At 34.4% G+C, this 26,294-nt stretch overlaps 1 protein-coding gene across 3 annotated transcripts in view; it reads right to left on the bottom strand.

Moving 5' to 3' along the window:
- LOC135167356 (vascular endothelial growth factor receptor 1) overlaps positions 1-25,788 on the bottom strand; it is an 82,148-nt gene extending 56,360 nt beyond the window's left edge. Inside the window, exon 1 of one of the 3 annotated variants that reach the window (XM_064130477.1) lies at positions 25,581-25,788. In XM_064130477.1, coding sequence (XP_063986547.1) covers positions 25,581-25,632 — 52 coding nt within the window. In that variant the 5' untranslated portion in view covers positions 25,633-25,788. Of the gene's footprint in view, positions 1-5,051; positions 5,174-25,580 lie in introns of those variants that run through there. The other 2 variants (XM_064130485.1, XM_064130510.1) reach the window with 2 other exon arrangements.
- Between the last annotated feature and the right edge of the window lie 506 nt (positions 25,789-26,294).

Below are 26,294 nucleotides of genomic sequence, written 5' to 3'. Positions count from 1 at the left end.
GAGTTGATTATTACCAGATAAAAATATTTGTTGATTATTGCGTTCTTATTTACGGGCCTTTTCCTATGTCCCGGAGCTGAAGTTAACAGTCGACGAGGAGTGAGGACGTGACAATTGACAATAGAAAGCAGCAACGATAGACTAAATATAGACTGTGTAGTCTATATTATCTCCGAGTACGGGGAAAACATAGTTAAAAATATCTCGAGAAACAACCCACCCGAAATGGTCCCCCTTATAAACAAAATGATCAAAGCAAAGCAACTAAACGAGATTAAAAAACCTAGTGATCCCGCTCAATAAACCAATTTCTTAGACGCAGTCAAAATCCCGCATAATGGAAGACCCCTAGATGACAACAATAACCCAATTATTCTGGACCCGACGCAAAAATTTGACAAAACTGGTGCTCATTTTGAAGCAGGCAATGCCCAACACCTCCACCTAGCTGATCAATCACTTTAAAAAATAGTGAAAACAATGGACGAATTAAAAAATGAGATAACCTATAAAAACTGGATCTTCACCAATTCGATTTCAAAAATAAAAAATCAAAAGATATTCGTGATGTGAGGCAATTGTGGTACTAACATTCCCCAGTAGGACTAGGAAAGATATTTTTAGCTTACTAATAACATGAACCTCAGCGAAACAACAAATTGTGCGCCCATTCAACGTCTCATTCTTTTAGATCGTAAAAGCTACGATCATACTAAATTGTAACTGCCCATCCCATTTTTCCATCAAATTATTGATTGTAGCCGATTGAAAATCGGCTAAAAACGAAAAAAATGGCAACATCTGGCGATTTTTCTACCAACCGATGTACTTATTTCCACAACTTTGTGTGATGCCCACTGAGATGACTATTTAGGAAAGAAAATTAAAATCCTTGGAATAGTGGTTGATATATTAAGGAAAAATGAAATTGTGAAAAATTTCTGTATCTCAACCGGATCGATCGAGCTAAAACGATGCATCAAAGGAAAAATTAAAGATAGCTATCATAATTTGAAAATTCGGGTTCATAGCTAGAAATTTTACAGTATTTATGGAGAATTTTCTCAAAATTAATCGTCAAAATCGGGAATTTTGCAGCACTTTCATAAAATTCTAGATAACTTGCGATTGAAATTAGAAAATCAAAAAATCGGTCAAATACAACAAGGCTTCCATTGCGAAGCAAAAACCTGCAAATGTCTATCTTCTTTAATTTTGCCGCTTCAGGATCTCAAAATTGAAACTCCTAATATTTTTAAATTAAAAATAATGAGTCATAAAAAAAATTTACGACTCAGGACACTTCACTTCTTCTTTGTTGTTACTGCACTGAAAATTGAGTTGCTTTTAAACGACAAAATTTTTGTTTTTGCATAAATTTTAAAAATATTGTTGATGTTGTTTCTTCAGCGGAGGTGGGGGGGGGGGGGGGACGGAGGGCTTCGACCGTTTCGAGACGTTTTGGCTAAAAATTCCAAATTCACTAAATGGTTGAGCAACAGTTCTCTCTCTCTCACTCTCTCTCTCCCCTACTCATCCAATTATGACATGGTCCTTCCCATCCCAGGTAATTTCACCAGTCACATGGTATTTCCAAAAAATTTTTCTCTTCCATTTTTTCATCCCTCTCGCTTCAAATTTTCCAAGTAGTCTCCATAATTAGTCCTACACTTCAATGTCATCCCAACCGCGAAATAGTAACCTCATCGGAGGTCTACAGGCTTTTTATATTTTGTTTATAATAAATTCAATTTCGAGATAAAATCGTGAGTGACATTCGACCCTCATCCCAAGGTTCTTTCATCTTCTAACTAACTCCCTTCACCACAACAACTAGCTACACAAACATAAATTTGGCCTGTAGCAGAATTGTAAATACTGATCTGTGTAAGTTAGAACTTGGGATTTTACCACTGCAGACTTTCCAAATCGAGCACACTATTGAAATAATTCATTACAGTGAGTTAATATGAAATTCTGCCGCCTCAGTGAATTCCTAAAAATAAAAAAAAAACCTGAAAGTGAAGTGTATTGATTGGAAGAAATTTTTTTAAAAAATAGAACGAATGATTCTTCGCGCGGTTTTCAGATGCTCTTTGAGGGTTCTTTCCGACATAACTGCGAGTGTTCATGGAACAATGCAAAACAAATTTTCTCTTGTATGAACAGATATTTTGAGAAACTACATCAAGAGCCATTGGCTCTATTTTGTTAGACATCTTTTTCAATCAAATACTTTACAAACTTCGCACTCTTTCCGATTTCAGATATTTTTTCGATTTTTCAGCTGCATCTAGGGAATTTCGTATCGACTCAATAAACACTTTTTGACTCCAATGTATAAAAATGGTTACTTTGCGTTTTGTTAACTACAATTGATTTGTTTTTTCTTATGTATTATTATTAACGACATAATATCTGAACCCTGGCTGATTGTCCGAAGGAAAAGAATCAAGAGATACCGGGATACCGGAAACCAGAAAGAATATCCGAACAACAAGGAAAAACTCGAAATTTGCAACGCGACATCCCAATAGAAATGGAAATATAAAAACAAGAATTTCTCAAAACTGAAAAGTACTTTCAATTAATGACACGTCCAACTTGCGAGCAACGAGCACTACAAAATCAACACAGGGAACATCAATTCTAGACGTCAATTGAAAATGTATGTCACATTATACATTGCAATAAACAGAACTGGAAAACATCAAAAATTGACACATCGACCAAAAAAGAATCACCAATGATTATGGAATCACTGGAATATCGTGAAAATCGTTGGCAGATTCAAAGGACAGGACAAGGACATATTCCATGAAATCACAAAAATAAATAAATTGCATATGAAAAACCGAAAAAAATCAAAAATTATTTACTAACATTTGAAAAATTAGCAAAAAATGGGAAAACGTTAAAAATTGGACGAAAAATAGGACAACTCGACAAACTGAGTAAGAATAAAAATACATGATAATTTTTTCCTAAAAACTGGGAAATATGGAAGAAAATGAAAAATATAAAAATCGGGGAAAAATATTTCATAATTCCGGTTGAAATTTTTTTTATTGTTGCATTTTATGAAATTTTTTGATTTTGCAAACTATTCCAATGATTTCACGATTTATCATCATTTTACGTGGTTGAGATCTCGTACAAAATGTCATTTACACTGTCGGACTTCATAACTTGCGTTTTTCAAAATCCTAATTTACATTTTAAATTTCGTATTGTACGATTAGTTCTTCCTGTGTGTTCTCATCTCAAGCTACTTATCTACAATCCTAGACGATGTTACGATCAGAGCTACTATCCATTGTTTTAACATAATAGAAATTCAATTTCGGTACGTACTTTTTGAAATATTGAGAAAAATAGATTTTTTAGAAATGATTGTATCTCGAAAGCTACTCCAACGATTGAGCTGTAACTGCGCGTGCAAATGCTCCAAAGTAATATCACTTAAATGCTGTAATTTCACATTCTATCTTAAATTTTAGTCCTTGTTGCCCAATGAAATCTTTGCTACTATCATCTTCCACTTTTTCGATTTTTTTATTCTGCTTGAATCTGATGTAGAATATGTGAACATTCTTTTATAAAAACAAAAGAAAGAAGACTCAATTTATTCCGAAAAAGATGAAAATTTATCCAATTATGGATATTACATATTGGACAGGACTCAGTCTGTGTCAATCTTAAACTAGATCTTCTCGAATTGTTATTTGCTCCTGAACCCTTGGCGCAAATATCTCGAACACTATCCAGTCAATACCCATTTTTGAACTCTTACGATACTCGTCTCGATGACTTCTATATCCATAAATCCCAACTTACGCACCTATGATCATTGCAAATTGTCGAGTTCAAAAAATCTTCTAATTCAACACATTATCAATGCAAAATTTCAAGTTCAATGATTGATTATTCAAGAAAAATGCACTCTCTGCAACCATTCGGTAACTCGCCATCAAATTATTGATTCCGATGAAAGATTAAAAGAATCATTTAATGACATGCTTAGTATCACATCATATTTTAATTAAAAAATATCGAGTGGTCGATTAAAAAATCAAAATAAAAACATTCAAATAGCTTTTGTGGGACGGGTGAAATAGTGTAGAGTAAAGGTTTTGTTCTTTTGTATAATTGTGCACGTGTGAGAGAGTGATATGACACCAGCAAATGTTAAAATTTGTTTAAACACTAGGTTTCCAATTTACATTACGTGTTTGTTTCTAGCATAACAAATGTGAGAGTAAAAGAAGACGTGTTTGCAAGACATGACAGTTTTATTACCGTTATGTTTAGGCTTTTTGAGGGTTTTCTGTGTCCTATAACTGTGGCCTTTGTCCGGCCATATGGGGTCATCCTTGGGACAGAGCTTGTATTGATGAAAACTGAGTGAGACAATTGGTGTAAAAAAAAGCAAAATGAGTGCGTTTCGAGTTCAGAAAATCGGGATGAGGGCAGTTGGGACTTGACTGATTGTGCGTGAGAATGGTTTTCCTTTTTCGTGTTTATAAGTTAAACTGTATTGTTTTGAATAAATTCAATTATCTCTTCAAAATAAATAAATCCTATTCCTTTATGATCTTGATCCTACGCTTTTATCGACATATTAAAAAATATATATATCCAGATCGAAAATTAAAAAGATACTGCATTAATTTTTGGAAAATTTCATTTGAAAATATGTGACATTTAGTCCACACGACACAACCTTACAATTATCGGTAGACAACCGATTTTAGAGAAAAAAATCAACAATTCAAAGAATCAATGGATAAATTCAATCCTGAATCTCGACTCCTGATTGAATCCCGATGATAGAGGCAGCTCAACAATGCATCCAATGCATCTATTTGAAAGAGAGTCCTCACTCCGATTAGCGAGGTGTACTTGAAGAATTTGATATGGAAATGGTCGCATAGACTAAACACTGAATTGTCAGACTTTTAATACCAAACAAAAAATGCAACACTCAAATTGAAACGATTACCGAGCGTCCATTTTGAAGTAAAAATCAATTTTTAATTTTTATAACGTACCATAATTAGTGCATGATGATAAAGTCTAATGAAAAGGAGCCAAAACATTCAACCACTTCGTCGAAAAAATTCTAGAACATCAGCTTTGATTTTTTCACAATAACTGAATATGCTATCAGAGTATGATTTATCACTCATAGAGATAAGAGTCTCCCTTGAAATTCCTATATTTGAGTTCTGCGCAGCTACGATCCCCAGAGGAAGTCCTTTTTTCCCTCTCGCGATAAAGCTCTTATCAAACTGTTCTCCATCCACCCGTCCATACTATCGGCTTTAAACACTAGCTAGATTATTAGCTAACGATACTCTTGCACTAGAGAGGGAAAAAAATTATACGACACACGGTTGGCGCCACTTGTATGGACCTCACCATTGACAGTGAGGGTCTAACGTTATAATGCGTTTTCGATAAAGCTGAGGATAATGTGGAAAGTGTACAGTGTTACATGAGATAAATTGGTAGAAGGAGGGGAAAGGACATCCTTTTTACTTCTCAACGGCTGCATTGGAATCGTGAAAATTCAAGTTTCCGTTTTTTCGATGACGCAACGATTTATTATGAACCCCAACTTCTGAAAATGCAATTTTTGCATCATGTTCAAACGTATATGTATGTTTATACAAAAAATTGTGTTTCGCGTTCGTCTTCGCTTGCTCGCCAATGATTTCATGGAATTAAATATATGTTTTTAAATATGTAGATATTATTAAGCCCTATCCACCACCATTAATCAAAATTTAATTCATTATTTATTTAATTTTGGGATTTAAAAAAAAATTGTTTTTTCTACGATCATTAAAAACGTGTCTGAGATGAATTGAATGCCAGCTTAAAAAAATGGGTTCGACGCCCCCTTGTGCAACTTCGAACATGAAGGTGACAGCAATAATGGTTAGTCCATTTTTTTTTTTAATTCGCTTTTCTTAATTCCATAGATGTATTTTTTCATGTTGAAAGATGCTTATTATTAGAGTTTACACTTTAAATTATTCATCAAAAATTGAATTACAGTTGGACTGAATAGGTTTTTGTACGATTTGTATTTCTTTTATTCTCGTGTTGCCACTTGACATTGGAAAACATCTTAATGGGTGAAAATTCCGAGAAGTTTGGGCTATGATGTGTATCCTCGATTTTTTTGGGTCTAAACAGAAGTGCATGACGCCCTTTAGTCTTTTCAGTTAGTTCCTCTAAGAAAATGAACTAGAGCGTTTGTGCCTTTCCAGCGTATTAAATAGAAGAGAATAAATAACATTCACACGTTTAGAATCATTATAACTATCTAATTTCTAATATTTATCGTATTTACCTTCATTGATTTCACTTTTATAATTATTCTTAGAAATTTTGAAGCTTTAATGCATTTCCTCTTCAAAGTTGCATTTCTGATGAGTTCTTCAGATTTGATGATTCGAATTCATCCAATTGAATGTGAATATAATCGGTTCGATAAAATTCCCTCAAAATTTCATTCTTTATGAGGAAAACACCCCCTTTGATCAATTCACTGGACGAGGAACGTTCAATTTAATTTCATTATAAAAGAAAGGATGCAATAAAAAATTATGCAATTCAATGAAACGAAATGTACCATAGTAGTATGAATTAGCTACAATAGGGGAATGTTGCATTATTCGCAAAGAAAACTATATTAAAGGCAATACCAGAGCGGTTGCCTACTTATCTATATTTCAGTAGTATAATCAGAGTTATGTATCCTATTTACAGACCGTCTGTTTCAGTCAGCTTTACGCTCAAACACACTAAATGGGCGTTACTCTAGAGGTGATATCTACTGTTTGGATGCCCCCGATGTGTGAATTGTCAAAATATCTTTGACCGGAAAATGATGCGAGTTTTTGAAGAACTGAATTATATTCTCCTTTAACTAGATGATCATTAATATAAAAACAATTGACGACTCAATTCTACAAGTGCTTGAGAGAGAGTGACTGAATAGCAAAAAATTAAAGGATATTTCTTTTTCTGCCGATTCTGTTAAAATATTCCATAAAATACAGTTAACACGGTTTGATTTCCCTGTAAAATGATTCTATTGAGATATTTTTTGCTTCGAAATCAAATTATTGTTATCCGTCAACTTTGACGTTCCTCAATTTTCATTGGAAGTGACATAAAATTGTCTGAAATGCAAAAATACGAAGTGTGAAGACCATATCTCGCACTGTATGTACCCCTCCCATCCTCTCTTACTTTGAATTTCTGCTGAAACCAACTTTTAAAAAATTAAACAATTAATTGACTGAAAAAAATTCCATATCATAGGTAATATAAAACTAACTCTCTGCTAAAGGGCTATTCGATCACTTGAATAGTTTACGGGAAAATACATTTTGTTGCTAAATCGTGATTCGCAAATATCTCCAAAGCTGTTTCTGCGATTCAATTTTTTCTGCTTCAAAATGTTCATCCTGATGCCGTCTAGGTAGATCACTAAAAAACTGTATACCCGTTCTCAAATTGCTTTTTCCGAAAAAATCGATGTGCGCTTTCTAGTACTCGCTAAAATTGCAATATCAAGTGGAAATTGCGAGAGAACATGCCCTTCATGATAAGAACGGTTCGTCTTACAGATGAGATACGTCTTAGTTTAGTTTTCTAAATTGGATAATTCGAAAAAACATAAGAATAAGAATTTGAAATTGAAGATGATAGTAGTCCGAATAATCTTAAAGGTTCCTATTTTTTAATAGGCGCATTCAATTAGTTAATTTTAGGGATATTCATTTTTTTATATAAATCCAATACTTTAAAATACCCTCCAGATTATAGGTGCCTGTTGTGGAGATAGAGTGTCAAGTCTGAAGAATAACAAAAATGAGAGAAGATTTCACTCAACTTCATCCATTAAGTTTTTATGAAGTTTTTTTTTAAATAAACGAGACGTTAGATAGAACATCGATAATTTTATCCGGAAAAGGAAGCGTTGGAGGGCAGTTTTCGATTATCCTAAGAGTTGCAACAATAAGAATCGAACCATGTATTTCCGTCAAGTATTATCTGCTGACAAGCATTTCATGGAAATACGGTGTCACTTTTAAGCTTCCCGGGGATAAAAAAATAAAAGAGATAGGTGGTCTCAGAGATAAATAATATGGCTCTGTCCGAGGATAGATGAAAGGGGACCTTCGCTCGAATAATGAAAAAAATTATTTCCGCGTTCTTTCTTCTTTCTCGTTGCCTCCTATCTTCTGTATTTCATCTGCGTGGACTTCTATCGATCAATTACAACCAAGTTAATTACAAAGATGCAAGTAGCTGATATTCAGTCTGACACGGAGCGATTGTTAAATGAATTATTTGATTTGATGTTTGGTTTATTTAAGACAAATATGTTGAGATTCGTATAATTCTGTCAATGATTCTGAATGATCTGGTGTAAAAACTGTTTTTGTTCTTCATTATTAGTTAATCAGTGATGAAATTTGTGAATGGAAGCAACAAGTCTGTAATTAATGTCATTCGTCACTTTGAAAGGTGCTAGTATTCGGAAACTGCGCTGAAAACCCTCAAGTGGAAATTTAGCTGGGGTGCAGATTAAGCTCGGACCAAATCAGACTTGACAATCGCTCAGGTACTGATCCAACAACGCGATAAAGGTTTGATAAAGCATGCAACGCCTTGAATCGATCCGCCTTTGGCGAGGGTCGTCGGATCAGGGTTTGAGGACGCAAAATGGATTATTATCTGATTACTGAACTCGAAAACCTTTATTAATTGATAATTAATTCAAAATAGGAAATGAATGCTTTTTTTACTTTATGCTACTTCTGTCGATGAATGTCTACCATAATTAGTGCTCAAATAATTTAACTATTTTTTACCGATGTTGAATTTAAATCAATTCAGTTTTTCTCATATGAAGGGTGTTGGAAATATTTGTTCACTTTAAAGTTTTTTCGATTGAAATTCTATTTTATTTTTAACAATAATAATATAAACAACAACAACAACAACAGCAACAACAACAACAGCAATAATAATAGTAATAGGCAGAGGTTCACGGTTTCAAATTGAATAATGTGCGAATAATTGAATAATTCAAGTTTTCAAGCCCACCTGACCGAAACTTGATCAGAATAATGATAGACGCCAGCTCAATTTCAGATCAGGCTGGCGTGGTCAGAATTGAAGCCGGATATTTGCAGGCAAATGGACCTCAGTCTGAAATCAATCGTACCACATCCGACCTTCATCAAAGTAATTGTAGACGGATAATTCAATTTGAGGTCAAGTTAACCTGATCAGAATCTGATCCAAATAATTGCAGGGGGAGGACTTCAGTTTACCCTCAGGCCCACCCAATCGAAAATTGATGAAACTGAGTCAGAGTAATACGGATCAGCTTTAGTAAATCAGAGACTGATAAATTCTTCATCAAGTTCCGCTTGATTAGCTGAACCTGAATACCGCCATGTCAAGTTCTGATCCAACCTGAGGCTCGCCTAACGTAATCTCCACTCGGGGGCCAATATTGACCACCACCCATTCATCATGTATCTTAGCCAGAAATCCTATGGGTATTTCAAATGACTCGAACAAACCATGTGACCCTTTCGCGACAAAATCATTCAAACCCTTTTCCAAGAATGAGTTTTGATCTTCCCCTCTTACTATGGCTCTCTTCAAATTTTTTACATGACTCTCCCTAATCACCATTACTTCTCTCATTTTTAACGTCAGATCTCTTAGCAGAGACGCATCCAAATCGAAAGATAGTGAGAATGAAAGCTTTTAAAATATCCGCGGCAGTAATTTTGGGTGGTCTTTGAATACCCAATGAATCTTCAGTTAGAGTCAAATTAGGGCAACGTAGCGACTGCTGCTACGTTCAGCTCATGTCAAGAAGTGCCTTTTCATGTACTTGTAAACGACAAGTCGAAACTCGTAACCGAAAAATTACACATTTTGCCATTCGCTCAACGTAACATCACCAACAACAATCGTAATTTGGATACACATGCGATGAAGTATTTGGACTCGTGTAATTGGCATCCTTCGACTTCGCTCTCCTTACCACTCCATCGGACTTGTACCAAAACATATACTATATTGTTTAAGATATAATATACTGAAACAAAGATTCAGAATGTCTCAAAAAAATTGCTCTCCAATTTGTCTATTTTTATAATTATCCAGAATTACGCATTAAATGCCCATTCTATTCTACGCAAAATGTTTTCTCGTTATTAAATATCAGATGCATAAGTGGAAATTGTTCCTGATCAAAGTTGACCCCCAGAAAATGCTATTATGCTAAACACCTAAACTGTGCACGTGCTCAAACCGAGGATACACTGTCCTTTTAATATATCTCCCCAATTGTGTATTTATACTACAGCAGATCATGTGCTGCAGTAAATATTTATAATGGACTGCTAAATGTAAAAAATAAAGATTATCTTGTCAATTGACTTGCTTTTCACCTCATGTAAATTAGATATTAAAGGATATTGAAGATTACTGAATGGTCAAGAAGTAAGAATGCTGTTTATGTATAATTTAATAGAAAAATTATATATTTTTTTTATGTGAAACATCTATAGGCTCACTTGTAAACCGAATCGTTGGCGTGGCGATACTTGCCGTGGGGACGGATAGCCACGCTATACTAAGGTATGCCTATGTATATATATTATGTGTAGTAGAGTGTACGGTGTGGCGTCTCACTCAGTTCGACGTTGTTGTTTACTACGGTACACATAACCTGCGTTTTATTTAATTTTTCATTTTAATTTTTGACAATAAAATATGTGTGATAGTGATACCTCAGAAGATCAAAGTGATCAACCTTGTGCAAAGAAAGTGAAACTACACTATGGTATACTACCAAGTCATCAGTAAGTAGATCGTATTTTTCAAATCTCCATAAATGTAATTATGATATTTTTAGATTTAATTAATTATATTCATATTAATCATATTAATAATTTATATAATTTTTATTAATATTATCTTCAATTAATTATTCTTTTATTATTCATGAAGGAATTAATATGGAAAAATTTATTAATAAAATTTATATTTGCAAATCTTTAGTCATATATTGCAATAATTAACTAAGATTTGAGTTCATGAGTATATTGAAGCCACACTTAAAATTTTTTTTTTTTGTGTATTTTAATATCATATTTTTTAAAATATTGCAGTTCCCAACAATCATCGCAGGGATCACAACATATTCTTATTGAAACTGGACGCCACCCTGATCATTCAAACACAAGGCATACTATCAATGTTGTGTAAGACTTTATTAATCGAATAGTACCAGACTATTTTAATTTTTATCTTAGGTTTTATTAACATATTCATATTTTTTTAAATATAAATGTGTGTTCATATTTTTTAATATGGAACAACAATAGATGCTGTATTTGTGAGATAACTTGATGATGTTTCATCCAATACTTTTGTAACGTACTTTAGTTATCATCGACCAATCGTCACAGTAATACCGGCAGAGGAAACCTCAAATATAACTATTACTGAAATCACGTATGAAAATATTTAAATTGTGGCCACTTGATATTAATATTGAACTTTTATATCACATGGAAATAAATGTTTATTAAATAAAGTTACCATTTTCTGTAAGAAATTCGTAATACTTCATTTTTCCATTAGGCTATATTTAATTCCTGTAATAATATGATCATCTATGCATATTACTTGTACACACACGATGTTCCACATCTGCCAGGCGTCCCATGACGGCTTACATTTTTTTTTGTAGCAGAATAAACCAATAGTTTGAATACATAAATAAAACAAATTAAAGCAGATAACTCTTCAATCGATCAGACAATCAAATTCTGTCAAGTGTGGTTGAAGAGAAGGTTTTCATGAAGTCTTCATATGATATAGCATTCCAAGTAATGATGATACACAATAATATCGATAAACAAAAGACATGATTTTGTAAGAAGAATAAAATATGACAATAAAACATAATTTTCTATGGCGGGATAGATGAATTTTGATGTGACGAGATAAGTATTATCGCGATGACTTGTTTGAAAAAAGAGTAACGCAATTGATCCAGATTTAGCAACGATGGGTGCTTCATTGGTACCAACTATCAGTCAAAGTTGTTACTTTTTTGTAAAAGACTTTTGCGGTTTTTTCTAAAATATTGAGAAAGCATATTGAAAATAAACGTTTTTAAACAATTTAATTTGTAGTAGACTAAACTTTTACTTGAATCGACCGCCTAAGGATCACCGTGGAACTGCCGTCTGCAGATTCAACGAAGGGCAAGGTCAATCGCACAGAGATTTAAATTACCTCAATCAATAGGTTGTCACCCATACGACACACCAATTGAAAATAGGCCACAAGGTAGAATTACATCTTGTCTGGGCCTCATTTCTCCTGAGATTCCTAGCAAGATCAGTACCTCCAATTTTTCTCGCTTGGATTAAATTAGTGGCCACGTGTAAATCGAACATTCTATTAGTTCTTTTACATCATTTTCGATTAAGGAATCCTGCGCAGGTGTGACAAAAATGTGTCTACAATATGGAAGTCGCGATTTGGGGACTCAAAAACCATTATATGGTGGGGAGAGTACATTTTTTTTTTGGTTATTGGCATTTGCTAAATTTTGACCTGATTATCTTTTAAAATTACACCGTGGCCTTAGTTAATCGAAAAGAGTTATGAGTGACCACTGGAGGGGTTGCGAATTGCGATGGCATTGATAAGTATTAAGGTGCCAATAATTTATTTTGTTTCTTTATGATTTGATGCATTGCAACTATCAAATGGAATTTAAATTTATGTTTATATTGGTTTAAAAGGAAGGACAGTTGAATTCTATTTATGACCAATAGCCCAATTAGGCAGAGTTAGATGGAATAATACTTTTATAATGAGATTTGACGATGTCCTTGAAATCACAAAATTATTATGCCATCTAACTCTATGCGTAATTGGGCCATTGATAACAAATAGAATTCCACTATCATTCAATATCATCGTTAAACTTTATCTTTAATTTTATAGGGCCCTATGGTCTCTAATTGTATTGAGATTAAAATTTTGATTAATGTACAACCAGAGGGAGAAGAGATTTCATTTATTGCTATCGATGTATGCGGATTTTTTGCGGAGATGCTATCTTTTCTCATGACAAATTATTTACCTTTAATTGGGATATCAATTATAATTTCCCTAATTTGGAATAGTAAATAGAATAATTAGCGGTGATCATTTGATTTTCATAACAGTGATAATAATATTATTTTTATTGATTTTAGTCGATTTCATCAAATTAATTCTTCTAATAATTGAATGGCATCGCTCATTAATTGATCATATCCCATGAGATATTAACCCGTGACTCATTTCAAAGCATAGAGTTCAAAATCCATAAATAGTAGCATTATAAATTTATTTACAATAAATAATAGATAGAATCAAATTGAATTTGTTATACTTATGTTAAGTATAACAAAAGTAGTTGTATTAAGTATGAAATATATTAACAGATACAACATAGGTATGTACAATAGATTTATTTTTTTAATGAATTGTCTCAGAAGTTGGCCAAACAAACAAGGATAAAAATAGTATGAAACAAATTTATATTCTTCTTTTCTAAATCCGAATATTTCCGACTGCCAACGATTGACCCGAAAGCGGGGTTTAATCGGGCTCCCGATAATCGACCAGCCGATATTGGCCCAATTACCAACCGTGTTATCGGGGTCGGGAATTCCGGCATAAGTTGGTTACTGTCGATGAGCATATATTGGGTACTCTAATCAATACTAATACCAAATTATTTTTGTTGTTTCTTACCAGTTATTGGTTCTCAGCTGTGACTGCCCCTGGATCATTGAAATATAATGAAAGTGAATATTTGAATAATCTGACATTACGTTCTGAATCGGCACACGTGGAGAAAAATCCCTGAAAAATTAGTATGGTCCTGCCAACGCTTAGGACATAGGGCAAACAGTATAAAAAGTAGGACTTGACACTGACAGAGTCATATGTCATACTGAGAAATCCGTAGGTGGCACTCTAATTTTCGTGTGTCGTTCACTAATTTTTCATGTGGTTTCCTTATTTTCTCATGTGACTCTCTCCGGGAACTTGATGCCCAACATTCATTTTTCTCATTGATAGCATAGACTCATTCTTAAAGAGTATTTTTTTTACTTGTCAATCTATTTTTTTTTCTCCGGGTAGTCAGGTGCGCAGATGACTAATCTACATGGAACATCAAATATGGAGAAAATATATATGAAAATTTATTCCAGATATATGCAATATACACACACATTGTTAAAATATGACCTATATATATGTGTAGAACAGCATTTTTCATCTTAATTCATACGTGGAAAGAGTATCTATTATATATACCGCAGCTATGTAGTTGAAGTGCAATATATTTGATTATATAATTCATATATTTGTTTTCTATATGCGGAATACATGTACGAGATTTCAATGTCTATGTGCGTAACATAGGTGTCACAAATACTTCAAGTCGTATATTTGAATTATAAGCATTTTGGAATGTCCAATATTGAGTTTATAACGCCTGTTCCGTTGTGGAATATATTTGTAATGTTAAATAACTTTGTCCCAGTATTCTCCGCATCTAGCATTTTGAAATTATCGCAAATGTCCATTCATTATCGACAATTCCAAATGTCTCTCATTGACAATTCCACAATTGGACCTTCATTTAGTTCCCCAGTGACTAGACTTATTTTCTTTCGAGTCGTATACGTAGTTCCCCATCGTCTAAACATCTTGTCAAAATTCAAATCTTGTCGTCTCATTTAAGAAAATTAATTGGGGATTAAGGAAATTTTCCTGTTAATAGTTGAGTAGTTTTCCTTTATTCACCTCGGCTGCATATTTTTATTTGGTCGTTTGTGACTTTATGGGATCAACTATTGTCACCCGACTCAGGTATGAGCCTAGAGATCCACGCTCTTCCTTCCAAATTTTTACATTTACCTCCCACTCTATTTCTTAATATCGTACAAATTGCCTACTGGTTCGGCAGCACCTACCCAAAATTGTATATAAGTTCACGCTATGTAAGAATTTTTCAATTTCCAATTCCAGTCTCTATGTTTAACCAACAATGCAGAACTACCCAATCCCACACACTTCTATTTATCAAAGAGCTGTCGTAATTTATTTCTCTAACAATTCTACATAAACACGTTTTTGCTAAGCAAATTATAATTCCCTCCGATTAAGTAATCCAAATTTATAACTCACTGTTAATTTCGAAAGTTTTGCCTGTTTTATAAAATAAATATATTACGTATTTTAATATACCGCTCAATATTTTTAATTTTAATACGTCATTCAACCGTTTCATTCTTCATCTAAGAAGAAACAACTCTGTTTGAGATGATACCTGGGTTGTGGGAAATGAGGTGGGCAAGTAGGTGAGAGGATGTGGAGGTGGGGGGTGAAAATTGAGGGGGACCGGGAGAAACCACAGCACACAGAATTCACGGTTGGTGATCTGAACAATTAGCCACTTTATCTAAAAAGAGTTGAGAACAATATTGATATGATTTACTTTTAATTTGAGCGGTCACAATAAATTTAGAATCAGAAAAACCTGATGAGATAGATTCCGAACAATTAATACACTGATTGATACACAGAGATGTTCGCGATCGAAGATCCACACGTAGAGTGAGCGTGATGAGTGGGGTCACGGGCGACAATTGGCCTAATTGTCGCCACATGACCCATTTCGCAGTGTTTAGCACGCATTTCCGGGGTCAAGGCCTCAAGAAAGTGACGCTTTGGGAAATGTCCGAGTTAACCCCCTGGTACCATCCGATTGTTATGATCCAGGGGGTCGTACAGTCGTTGAGTCGTCCCGGGAAAAGGAAGGGTCCGGAATTTAGTAGGATTTCCAACAAACTCCAATTCAGGATTTTCTGCAATTTACTATAGTCGCCTTATACAAAGAGCCAATAAATAGGAATTTGTTCACTAGATTGGATAAATTCACCTATCAGGTATTTGGAGCTGCAATCAACGGAGTCACGACCTAACGCATTATCAGGGGCAATCGCACGCCATCGATCACAGTAGCAATCAGTATTGTCTGTATGAGGTATCCATATCGATTTTAGATTCATTTGCAGTTGATAAATCCACGATTAGTTCTTACTCCACAGTTAAGGAGAACTATTTATCAGAATCATAAAGAGGGTAATTCAAGAAATGGCTGCAGGGGGAGAAATATTCAGTAAGAATAACGTAGAAGCTGCTTTATCCGCAAGCGAGAATCAAGGTATGATAAATATTGCGGATTATTTTTCCCACCCAAATTTCAGCCAATAGAATTGCACCATTTGTTGATATTTTGTATAGCCTACCTCGAATATCAGCGATTATTTTTCCCATCCAAATCTTGGCCAATAGGATTGCACCATTCGACGTTATTTTGTATAGTCAACACGGTATTTCAGCGGATATTCTTGAAAATTACACTGGAAATTTTGCATGTTGATATATATAAAAAAAAACAAATGTTGAAGTAACCCTCAATTGTATCTGACAGATTAAATGGCAATTCGTTAAAAATTATGTCTCATGGTGCAATTCTATCGGCCAACATTTGGATGCAAAAAATAATCCCCCGAATACCACTCGAACTTCGAAATTATCTGATATTTCCCTCAAGGTTCCCTGCAAACAAATAAGCTCGTCAAGTTTTCCAGAAAAATCACTCGCGCTTCGCGCTCGTGATTTTAAAACTGGAAAACTTGACACGTTCATTTGTTTGCAACGAACCTATCGGGAAATATCCGATAATTTCGGAGCTCTTGTGGTATTACATGCGATAATTTTTTGAATATTTTGGTAAACAAACGACACTTAACCAAATAAACCTCTTTTCATGTCATGGCACAATTCTCTTGGCCGAAATTTGGATAGGAAAAATAATCCCCTGAATACCACTCGAGCTTCAAAATTATAGAATATTTCCCTCTAGGTTCCCTGCATACAAATGAAGTCGTCAAGTTTTTCAGGAAAAATCACTCGTGCTTCGCACTCGTGATTTTTTAGCCTGAAAAACTTGACTCCTTCATTTGTTTGCAACGAATCTATCGGGAAATATTCGATAATTTTGAACCACTTGTGGTATTATATGTGATTATTTTTCCCACCCAAATTTCAGCCAATAGAATTGCACCATTTGTTGATATTTTGTATAGCCTACCTCGAATATCAGCGATAATTTTTTGAATATTTTGGTAAACAAACGACACCTAACCAAATAAACCTCTTTTCATGTCATGGCACAATTCTCTTGGCCGAAATTTGGATAGGAAAAATAATCCCCTGAATACCACTCGAGCTTCAAAATTATAGAATATTTCCCTCTAGGTTCCCTGCATACAAATGAAGTCGTCAAGTTTTTCAGGAAAAATCACTCGTGCTTCGCACTCGTGATTTTTTAGCCTGAAAAACTTGACTCCTTCATTTGTTTGCAACGAATCTATCGGGAAATATTCGATAATTTTGAAGCACTTGTGGTATTATATGTGAAAATTCAGTAAAAAGTACAGAACGGTCTGTCAATAATATGCAGCAAGTTATGTCATTTTCACGGAGCATTTCATACTTTGCATTCGGACCTTTGTAACTGTCACCGAATCTTTGTTGTCACTTGAGAATATCGGAACTTTCGCCTAATTTTTATTGGACTGTTTCAAAAAGATGACAATGTCAATTTACTCTGAGGACCCAACCAATGGTTCTTGATATATGAATGAGTGTCAACCCAGGAAACCCATGAGATTTTTTTTTATTAAATCAAATTTTTTTGTATTCAGACAACCATTCTTTGCAGTATTTTAAAACCTTAAAAACCAATATAAAAAATAATGGTTTTATAAGCGTTATGGGGTACAACTGAAAAGTTCGACCTATAGACACTTTCGCGTTATCCAATTATTTATAAATATTTTTTGACATGGTCTGTCTCTTTTGAGATTAATGGATATTTTTTTGTAAACCGTATACATAATTGAACTTTGTGCAAAAAGCGTATTCTGCTAATGTGTAAAGAAGGGCACAACAGTTTTTGCATAATTAGAAAAAAAGAAAAAATAGTAAGGAATTCTGAGGGAATCCCTTCCCTCACCACGGAATCAAACCGAACAGACCACATTTTTCGTTTGTAAGTACACAGAGAGAGTGACCCAAAGAGAGACAGAGAGAGTCAAGCCAAAGGTTTCAATGAATTCCAAAAGGGTTTTGAAAGAAATTAGGCGTTAGAAGTTTGTGTTGTTTGGGGACCTTTTACGTTTAAGTGAGGGTTATTAACCCGTAATTTAATATTGCGGATCTTTAACGCGTCTTGTGGTTTCTGACTTGCATTAATCGAACTATTAGGGTGAACAATATCATCGCGTCTTAAGCCAAAATATTAACGAGCTGCGTGACTAATTTTTAACGGCCCCTCCTTTCTTTGTCTTCGCGGAAATGTGTAGGTGCAGTTGGGAGACTACCCCTGAAATAGAGGATTTACGGGGTTGGATGGGTTCATTTTCGTTTTTGGGTGGAAGGTCAAGCGATCAATTACGACCGTTGCTCTCGCGTCGATTGCCAAAGGTCGAATTATGTCTAAAATTTTGAGTATCAGGGCGATATTTTTAATTAACATCGCGAGTATGTTTTTTTTGTATTTATTTCCGTTTTTCCTCACCCCGGAGATCCCGAGAATACAGAAGTGTATAAATTTGTTTAAATAACATTTTGCTTTGTAAGTATTGATCACCGTAATAATATATTTTGTCATTTATAGTAGGATCAACTTTTCTTTTGACGAGTTACTGAATAATGAGATTATGTACATAGAGAACAATTATTATGAGAAGAACTATTTTTTCTTTTCTGGTTGTGACCATTCAGAAAACTGTCTTTGAGGCCACGTGACACCTTCACCTTAGTTTTATTTAGATAATTCCTAGGTGTACTCCGAAACATTTAACCAATTCTTTGTTTGGGATTGTGAAATCTCCTTGTGTCACAAGATGACTAATGTTAATTTCACATTTCTTACTACTTCTTCGCTTTTTTTATGACAGACGAGAGGAACTATTTCCAAAAAGAATTGTCCGGTTTTTGGACAGGCGCACTTTTGAATTCCACCGCATTATTTCACTTCCCGATTCAAGCTCGAAGAATCTATGATATGCGCAGTAAAAAGTGGAAATAAACAGGCAGAAATAATAGTTCCCTGTTAATGTCTCTGCGTTGCTTGAAAACTGAGACGCAGTATTTTTACATTGATTAATAACTGTACAGCACTTGACATGGATCATCTCCTAAATCATTCTAATTAAGTCAATTGGGATTTTTTTCTCTTTCCACCAAACCCTTGTATTTGGCTGATTATTCGATTGTCCGATTTCAATTAGAGTTATCTAGAATGTGTAGAAACACGAAAAAAAACGATGGTCTTCTATCATGTTTATGTGTATGTGCTACAAAAGTCGACATTGGGAAGATTGAATTTGGGAAAAGTCTCCATAAAAACGATGAAATTTGTGGCTAAAAATTCGAATTTTGAACTTGTGACAAGATTCATTAACCTTTACTTTTATGCGCCGTTTCAGCGCGATTGGTTGAGTATTTCCTGAGATATAGCAACTTTGGTAAATTTTGTTTTTCCTCACTATCCCAAAAACAACCGGAAGGTTTTCGATTTTCAAAATACTCGTTTCAGTGAGTCCCGTCTATGTAATACCGGTCTGAACTTTTAGTCATATTTTCTTGTAACATTATATGGAGAATAATGCCGGTTCCCTCTCAACTTAATCCAAAATCCAATCCATGAATTTCCGGTGACATCACAATATGTGGAAAACTGGATAAATTTTTCGGTTTACATATGATATATCCACATTTTTTGGAAAAAATCGTGATATCGCTATTTTTAGGTTTCACCATGATGAACGTTGTGAATACCATAAATTAACAACAAATCGAGATCAGCAGTTGACATTTCATAGAGTACCAACTCTTGTATGCACACAATCGGTCGAGCAGTTCCAGAGATATTAAGCCTTTGCATGAATGTATTTCCGTGAGTATCTCATGAACCACTGACTAGATTTCAATTTTTTTCTCAATAATTGTCTGACAGCACTATACAAAGCGGTGAAAATATGTATACTCGTTCGCACAAAATCCCGAGATATTGTCATTTTTCGTTTTTTTAAAAAATACTTTCAGTATTCTATATTCCATCGTTTGATGGAAAATTGGGATAGCAAGTCAAAATTGGGTATGTTCATAACTTTTATGATATGAGAGTCTCAGACAGTAGTGACAAAATTTATTGTTTTAGCGAAGTTGATGGTACTAATAGGTAGGAGAAATTCACATCCCGAATATCTACTTTTTCATTGAAGCGGATCCGTTGGAAAATAGAATGAAGTTTCTTCATTTCTAAGAAGAAAATATATTTTACAACTTCGCCGTGTTTCAAGATACATCAGTAGAATATTACAGATAATCACCCGACGATCTCAGTAAATACTCAGTGAAAAAATAATAACGTGTAAAGTCTCGGTCACATCACTTCTGTCAAATAGTGTTCATGGCCTTTTTGTTTTTCTTTTTTCAGAATTCCATAGGCACTAATTTGATGAAAAATTACGATAGCGAGTTAAAATTTTGGTATGATTACAGTTTTTATAATATAACGTCAAAAATGTGGAACCTTTCACACAACAGTCAAAAATCAGTTATTAATGATACTGAAAATCGTTTGGAGATGTTCGTCGGCAGTCTCATATTGTGAAGCTATAATTTCGTTGGAAAGTTGATATTCGCACTGAAATAACCCGGTGTTGCTGAAAATTATGTTGTTTTTGTGTTGCATTGAGTATCTGTGTCATTTCTAGATTAAATAATAGAATATATATATCGGGAAATTATCATTCCCGTTTTAAAACGACTGATTCCCCAGTTTATCTCGGAAATCAGGTGACTATTTTTACGGTGGAAAGTTTCACGTTGTCAAGGACACGATCCCTGTTGCACTGCGATGCTACAGTCGCATTTTTCTTATGTGATGCCTATGCGCATCGCATCACCGGTTAGGGTTTAAAATACCAGTAAATGGTAAAATGGTAAAATTCTTAGAAGACCTTGTCCTAGACATGATCATCTGATCAGTAGCTTCACTTCCAGTTGAACTTATCCTAAAACATTTGTAACCCTGTCAAGTGCCTTGAATTCGAAATCTTTGAAAATGTAAGTCGATAAAAATAAAAACATTTTAGAATCACTTGCAATGGCCATAGAAGCCTGCCATTAATAAAATATCACTTTAAATAATTCTACCGATGAATCAAAATCAAATCGCTTGTAATGTAACTACCCAAAAGTATAAGAAAAAGAATCATCACAAACAGAATGCATCGAGTGCCAAGTGTAAAGGTTATCATAGCATCTGTGCCGATGCATGCAGTTGATAAAGACTATATGTATATATAGAACGATTTGTCAACGCGAAATTTTTGAAAACATTTGAATGAATAAATTGGCAAATATTTTATCGAACGATAATCTTATTGTAATCTACCTGAAACTTATCCTATTCCATCTTAGACATTAACGCATCTGAAGGACATTAGACCTAGGTCATGGTCCCTGGAGCAAAGAGCACATTTTTGCTTGGAACTGAAACGGAGACACACATCTATACAGATGGTAGTTGTTTAGTTTGGTGAGAATAATTGTTTTCCCCTAACTGTTGGAAAGTCTACGGGTAAAGTGAATAAAAAAATACCACCAAGTCACTTCACTTAGAAATTAATATATTTTCACACTTTATATATACTTGATGAATTTTCGAATAATTTGAAATATAATATAAAATAAACAATGAACTGTGAACGGAGCTGGACTTCCGGGAATTATGTGTTTAAATAGGACGAACGCGATGTGACTATTCGACTATAGGAAAATACAAGGATGAAAATGAAAAAAAAAGAGTCGATACTCTGCGATGTTATGTTGTCAAGCAAAGATGAATACTGGAAAATGTGGAGAAACGTGTCGAGTTATTTATTCAAAGTCCGCGTGGACTGTGCAGAAAAATTTGGTGAATTTTAATTGGCGAAAAAAAGTACAAGAACATTTCCATTCATTTCTCTACATGACAGTATAGTAGCTGATGAAGGGAAGGTGAAAGGGGAAAAGGCGTCGCAAGTTTGGACGTGTCTGTGTGCGAGCTATCCGAGTGACCGAAATTAACGAATGAATGATCCGAGCTCTAAAGCAGTTGAATATTTTTCCTGAGATTTTGAAAGGAGAGGACAGTTGATCACCGTAATAAGGGTGTAGAATAATTAACTATTGTTCTCGGATTTATAGAAAAGTACAATAAATGAGCCCGAACAATGAAATAGTTTCCCAGATTGGAAGAAATAGGATACAAAAGAAAAGAAAAAAGTTTTTGAATTTCGAGAAGTATTGCAAAGATAAAGATTTTGACCGTAAAAAAACTACGTTTTAACTGACGTAATATTTGAAAAGGTAGCCTTTACGATAGCAATATTATACTATTTTAAACGATTAAAATTTTCGAGACGAGTAATAAAATAATTTTAAGTACAATTTCTAAAAACTGTATTTTTCTTCTAATTTTAAATTCCCCCGAATCAATGAACAATTCCGTGACAGAACAGTAGTAACGGCAAGTAGAAATTTTGTAGGAGTAGCTTGCTCCTGCCCAACTTCCTATGTCTAAACTGCTATTCAAAGGGATGGCCACGCATCTGTATACATATATACAGTTGAATTCGTGGCTTTGAATCTCGGCAGGAAAATAGTTCAAGTGTGAGTAAACTGAACGTACATTGGCTATACTTTCTGACTCTCTCTGTCCACGGCAAGGTCTACAGATGAGTCATATTAAAGTATCCATAAACCCGTATATTCTCAAAATTAGATAAAATACCTAAAAAATGTAAGCAATTTGAATGAGAACTCAATCAACTTTTGCTGGATTCCGTCAAATGGAAGTTTGAGGGAAATGAGAGAACAAAACTCTTAGCAAAACTTATTGTACCTCCCTACATAGACTATAAAAAGTACTTTAAGGACGAAGGGAAAAGGAAACTTTAGATCATATTATGAGCCTATGAGAAAATAATGAAAAACTATACTACGATAATTCCTTCAAAAACGAATGAGCACTCTTGTAATATGACAAGAAACTGCCGAGAGGGATCAGAGTGTCCGTCAACAGAATTCACGCAAACCACTATAATCTGAAAGGTTTCCTATTCAGAGTGAACTTGTTCTCTTGACCACGTTTATCATGTACTGTACACTCTCTAGTGACCACTGAAAGACCATGTTGAACAAATTACGATTAATGAATATTACCCCCCTCCCTTCCCTCCTTAAAGATGGAACTCGTATCCCCTCGCAAAGCAGCAATTTAAGAAATAATACGTACTGTCTTCTAAAATTACAAATTAACGATTTAATAGATTTAATAATAATTCGCTATGCAATGTATGTAGTGTAACATATGATAATTTATGTAATAGATGTAGTGTAAATAACCAATACGGGTTCTCTCCCTTTAAATTACAATTGCAAAAAAAAAATGGCATTTCGCCAGACGCTATCAAGGGCTTTTTCAGGATCTAAGAGGATCGCATCAATTATTATTATTAAATATTTTGTTATCTTATTATTAAATGAATGACAGATGTGAGGTTCGACCGTTTCACTACACACGTTTCACTGCCCACATTCATAAATTTTTTCGTAAATATTTTTACGACTAAAACGGAGCATAAATGTTATTTTATCTCCAATGGCATATATAGCTCTTGATTATTTTGAGATACAGGGAGGATGACAGCATCATGTAGCTTATGGATGATTAATTTCAATGAGAAATATTACGGAAAGTCGAGCTAAATGCAATCTGGAACAGATTGCGGTCTTTCAAAAAAGGCTCAAGTATTTTCACGAAAGGTTTCGTCATTCCCAATGCAAACTATATGAGGTTTAATTTTTTTATAATAAATCTTTTGATAAAGATAACAAGGCACTCTCGAACAAATGATGGTGTCATCACGTTTTGTCAGAAAAGTACCTCTCAGTCAGTATCAGTCACTGATAGTCATGCGAAGCGTGACTGGAAAACACTTTTTCCGTATATTGTGATGAAAAATTTCCTTCCCAGTTCGTTACGAAATATCCTATTACTAATATACACATAGTACTAAAATGACGTGGTTATGAATCGGAAGCCGAAACATTTTTACTCAATAAGTTGATCATATTTGCACGCCACTCCCATAACAAACACTCTTCTGTAGTGGATAGATTAAAGGAAAAAATCGACTTTTGTACGAAAAAATGATACCAACAAACTCTCGTATGCCACCCTTATCGTACCAATTTATCCCATGAATGAGTTCTGCCATCTTTACCGTACCAAAAGAAACAATTTCTTTTACAAATGCCATTTGACTCCAGTAAAGTTCGATTATATCGTTGTAATATGACATATATTAAATCACATGATATGAGCACTTCTCACTGGATACTGGATATAAGAGACATATATTAATGTATTTGATTTTTTCAATATTTACCGGTTTGATTCCGGTAAAAATTGTGCATTGGTAAATATTGAAAAAATAAAATACAAAAATACAAAAATTACATTTTTTTCATTTACCCTCAAATAAAAAATCATAGACCTTCAAATTTTATAGTGCTGTTTAGTAAGTTTTACGATGCTACATATCATTGATTACAAAATTAAGTTAATTGCATTCATGTTCCGGATTGTGGCGCTGAAGGCGCTTCAAAATTTAAGAAGTCATCAAATTGAGATTTAAAAATTTCAAAGGATTTTTCGTCGAAATATATGACATAATGGAGAGCCATAACCTGATACATATCTACATGTATATAATTTTTCCATTCTCGACGGAACAATTATCATTCTCCATACTGTATCCATTTCGAAATCCACTAACTGAAAAGTGTGTCTAATAAACGTTAAAAAGTCTGACAAGACATCTTGCAGCATTCACTGGGAAACGTCAACCTGCAGTTCGCAAATGTCATTTTAATTATCTTCAATTCCATCAATATCCGGCTGCCCATGAATCGTTATACTCTTCATAGCAAAACAAATCATTTATTGAACCGGTGAATCATTCTCTGTTTTGATGGTAAGGTTTAGATGCTTATGGGAAGAAAAAACGAAGGCATCGCCACGAGAATACGAAGATGAATGCGTCAGAATTTTCGTAAACGAACATGTCACGTGTACGCCGCACTCGTTCCTCGCAAGGCCGGCGGAGGAACGTGTGTGTTACTGAGGCCCCACTCCACAGGTGAGAGCGGCTAGATAGTGACTCAGTGGAATACCACGTGATACGTTCCACGGTTGCAACTCATTCGCAGCGTCTCAAACTTTTGACTTGAAGTGAAAAAAACATAAGACTTACCAGTGCACTCCGTAAACAACAAAATCGGCAGAATTTTCAGTAGAGAATTCATATTTGAGCACTTTCCTTCAAAAAAAAAAACATTCACGTGTTCAGACAGTCATCGCACAAATATTTGAATTACTTTGACACGTGTCGGGAGGTGAATGGGTGGGCAACGAGTTGTTTACCACTGCGTGGTACAATGGTAACTACTTCTTCGGGTGTGCAGCACGCTCAGCTAGCAGTCACTGTTGAAGAGGGTGGGGTCGGTGAAGGTTGGCTTGGAGGAGGAAACTACGTCATTGGATGTATACCGGTAAGAGTCATGCTTGTGGCTTTCCAAAACTGGTTATGTCGATGCTCTCACAGCAAAGTGACTGAACGATTGGGCTTCTTATCAGATTGGGAAATTCCGGGGGAATTCAGAGAATTTCCCGACTGCAAACCTTTTATTGATTCTTATCGAGTATAAGCAATATGTATTGCTCAAAAGTCAAAATATATATATTTTTTTCACTTTTTTGACTGTTTTGGCTTTAAAAAAAAAGCATGTAACGCTTTTTGTCAGTGTTTTTCAGCGCATAGCTAGGCTAGGCATGTCAAAGAATATATATGTATATATTTTTCCTTTGATATGTGAAAATTAAAATGAATTATTATTATGTTACATCAATTTTATATTATCTATGTATGTATAAAGAACTTAAATGAATACGAATGAGAAATAAATAA

Source organism: Diachasmimorpha longicaudata, chromosome 1, assembly GCF_034640455.1.
Source record: "Diachasmimorpha longicaudata isolate KC_UGA_2023 chromosome 1, iyDiaLong2, whole genome shotgun sequence".
In the NCBI taxonomy this organism is placed as follows: domain Eukaryota; kingdom Metazoa; phylum Arthropoda; class Insecta; order Hymenoptera; family Braconidae; genus Diachasmimorpha; species Diachasmimorpha longicaudata.
Note: the sequence above shows the minus strand (reverse complement) of the source record. Positions and strands in the feature narration are given on the sequence as shown.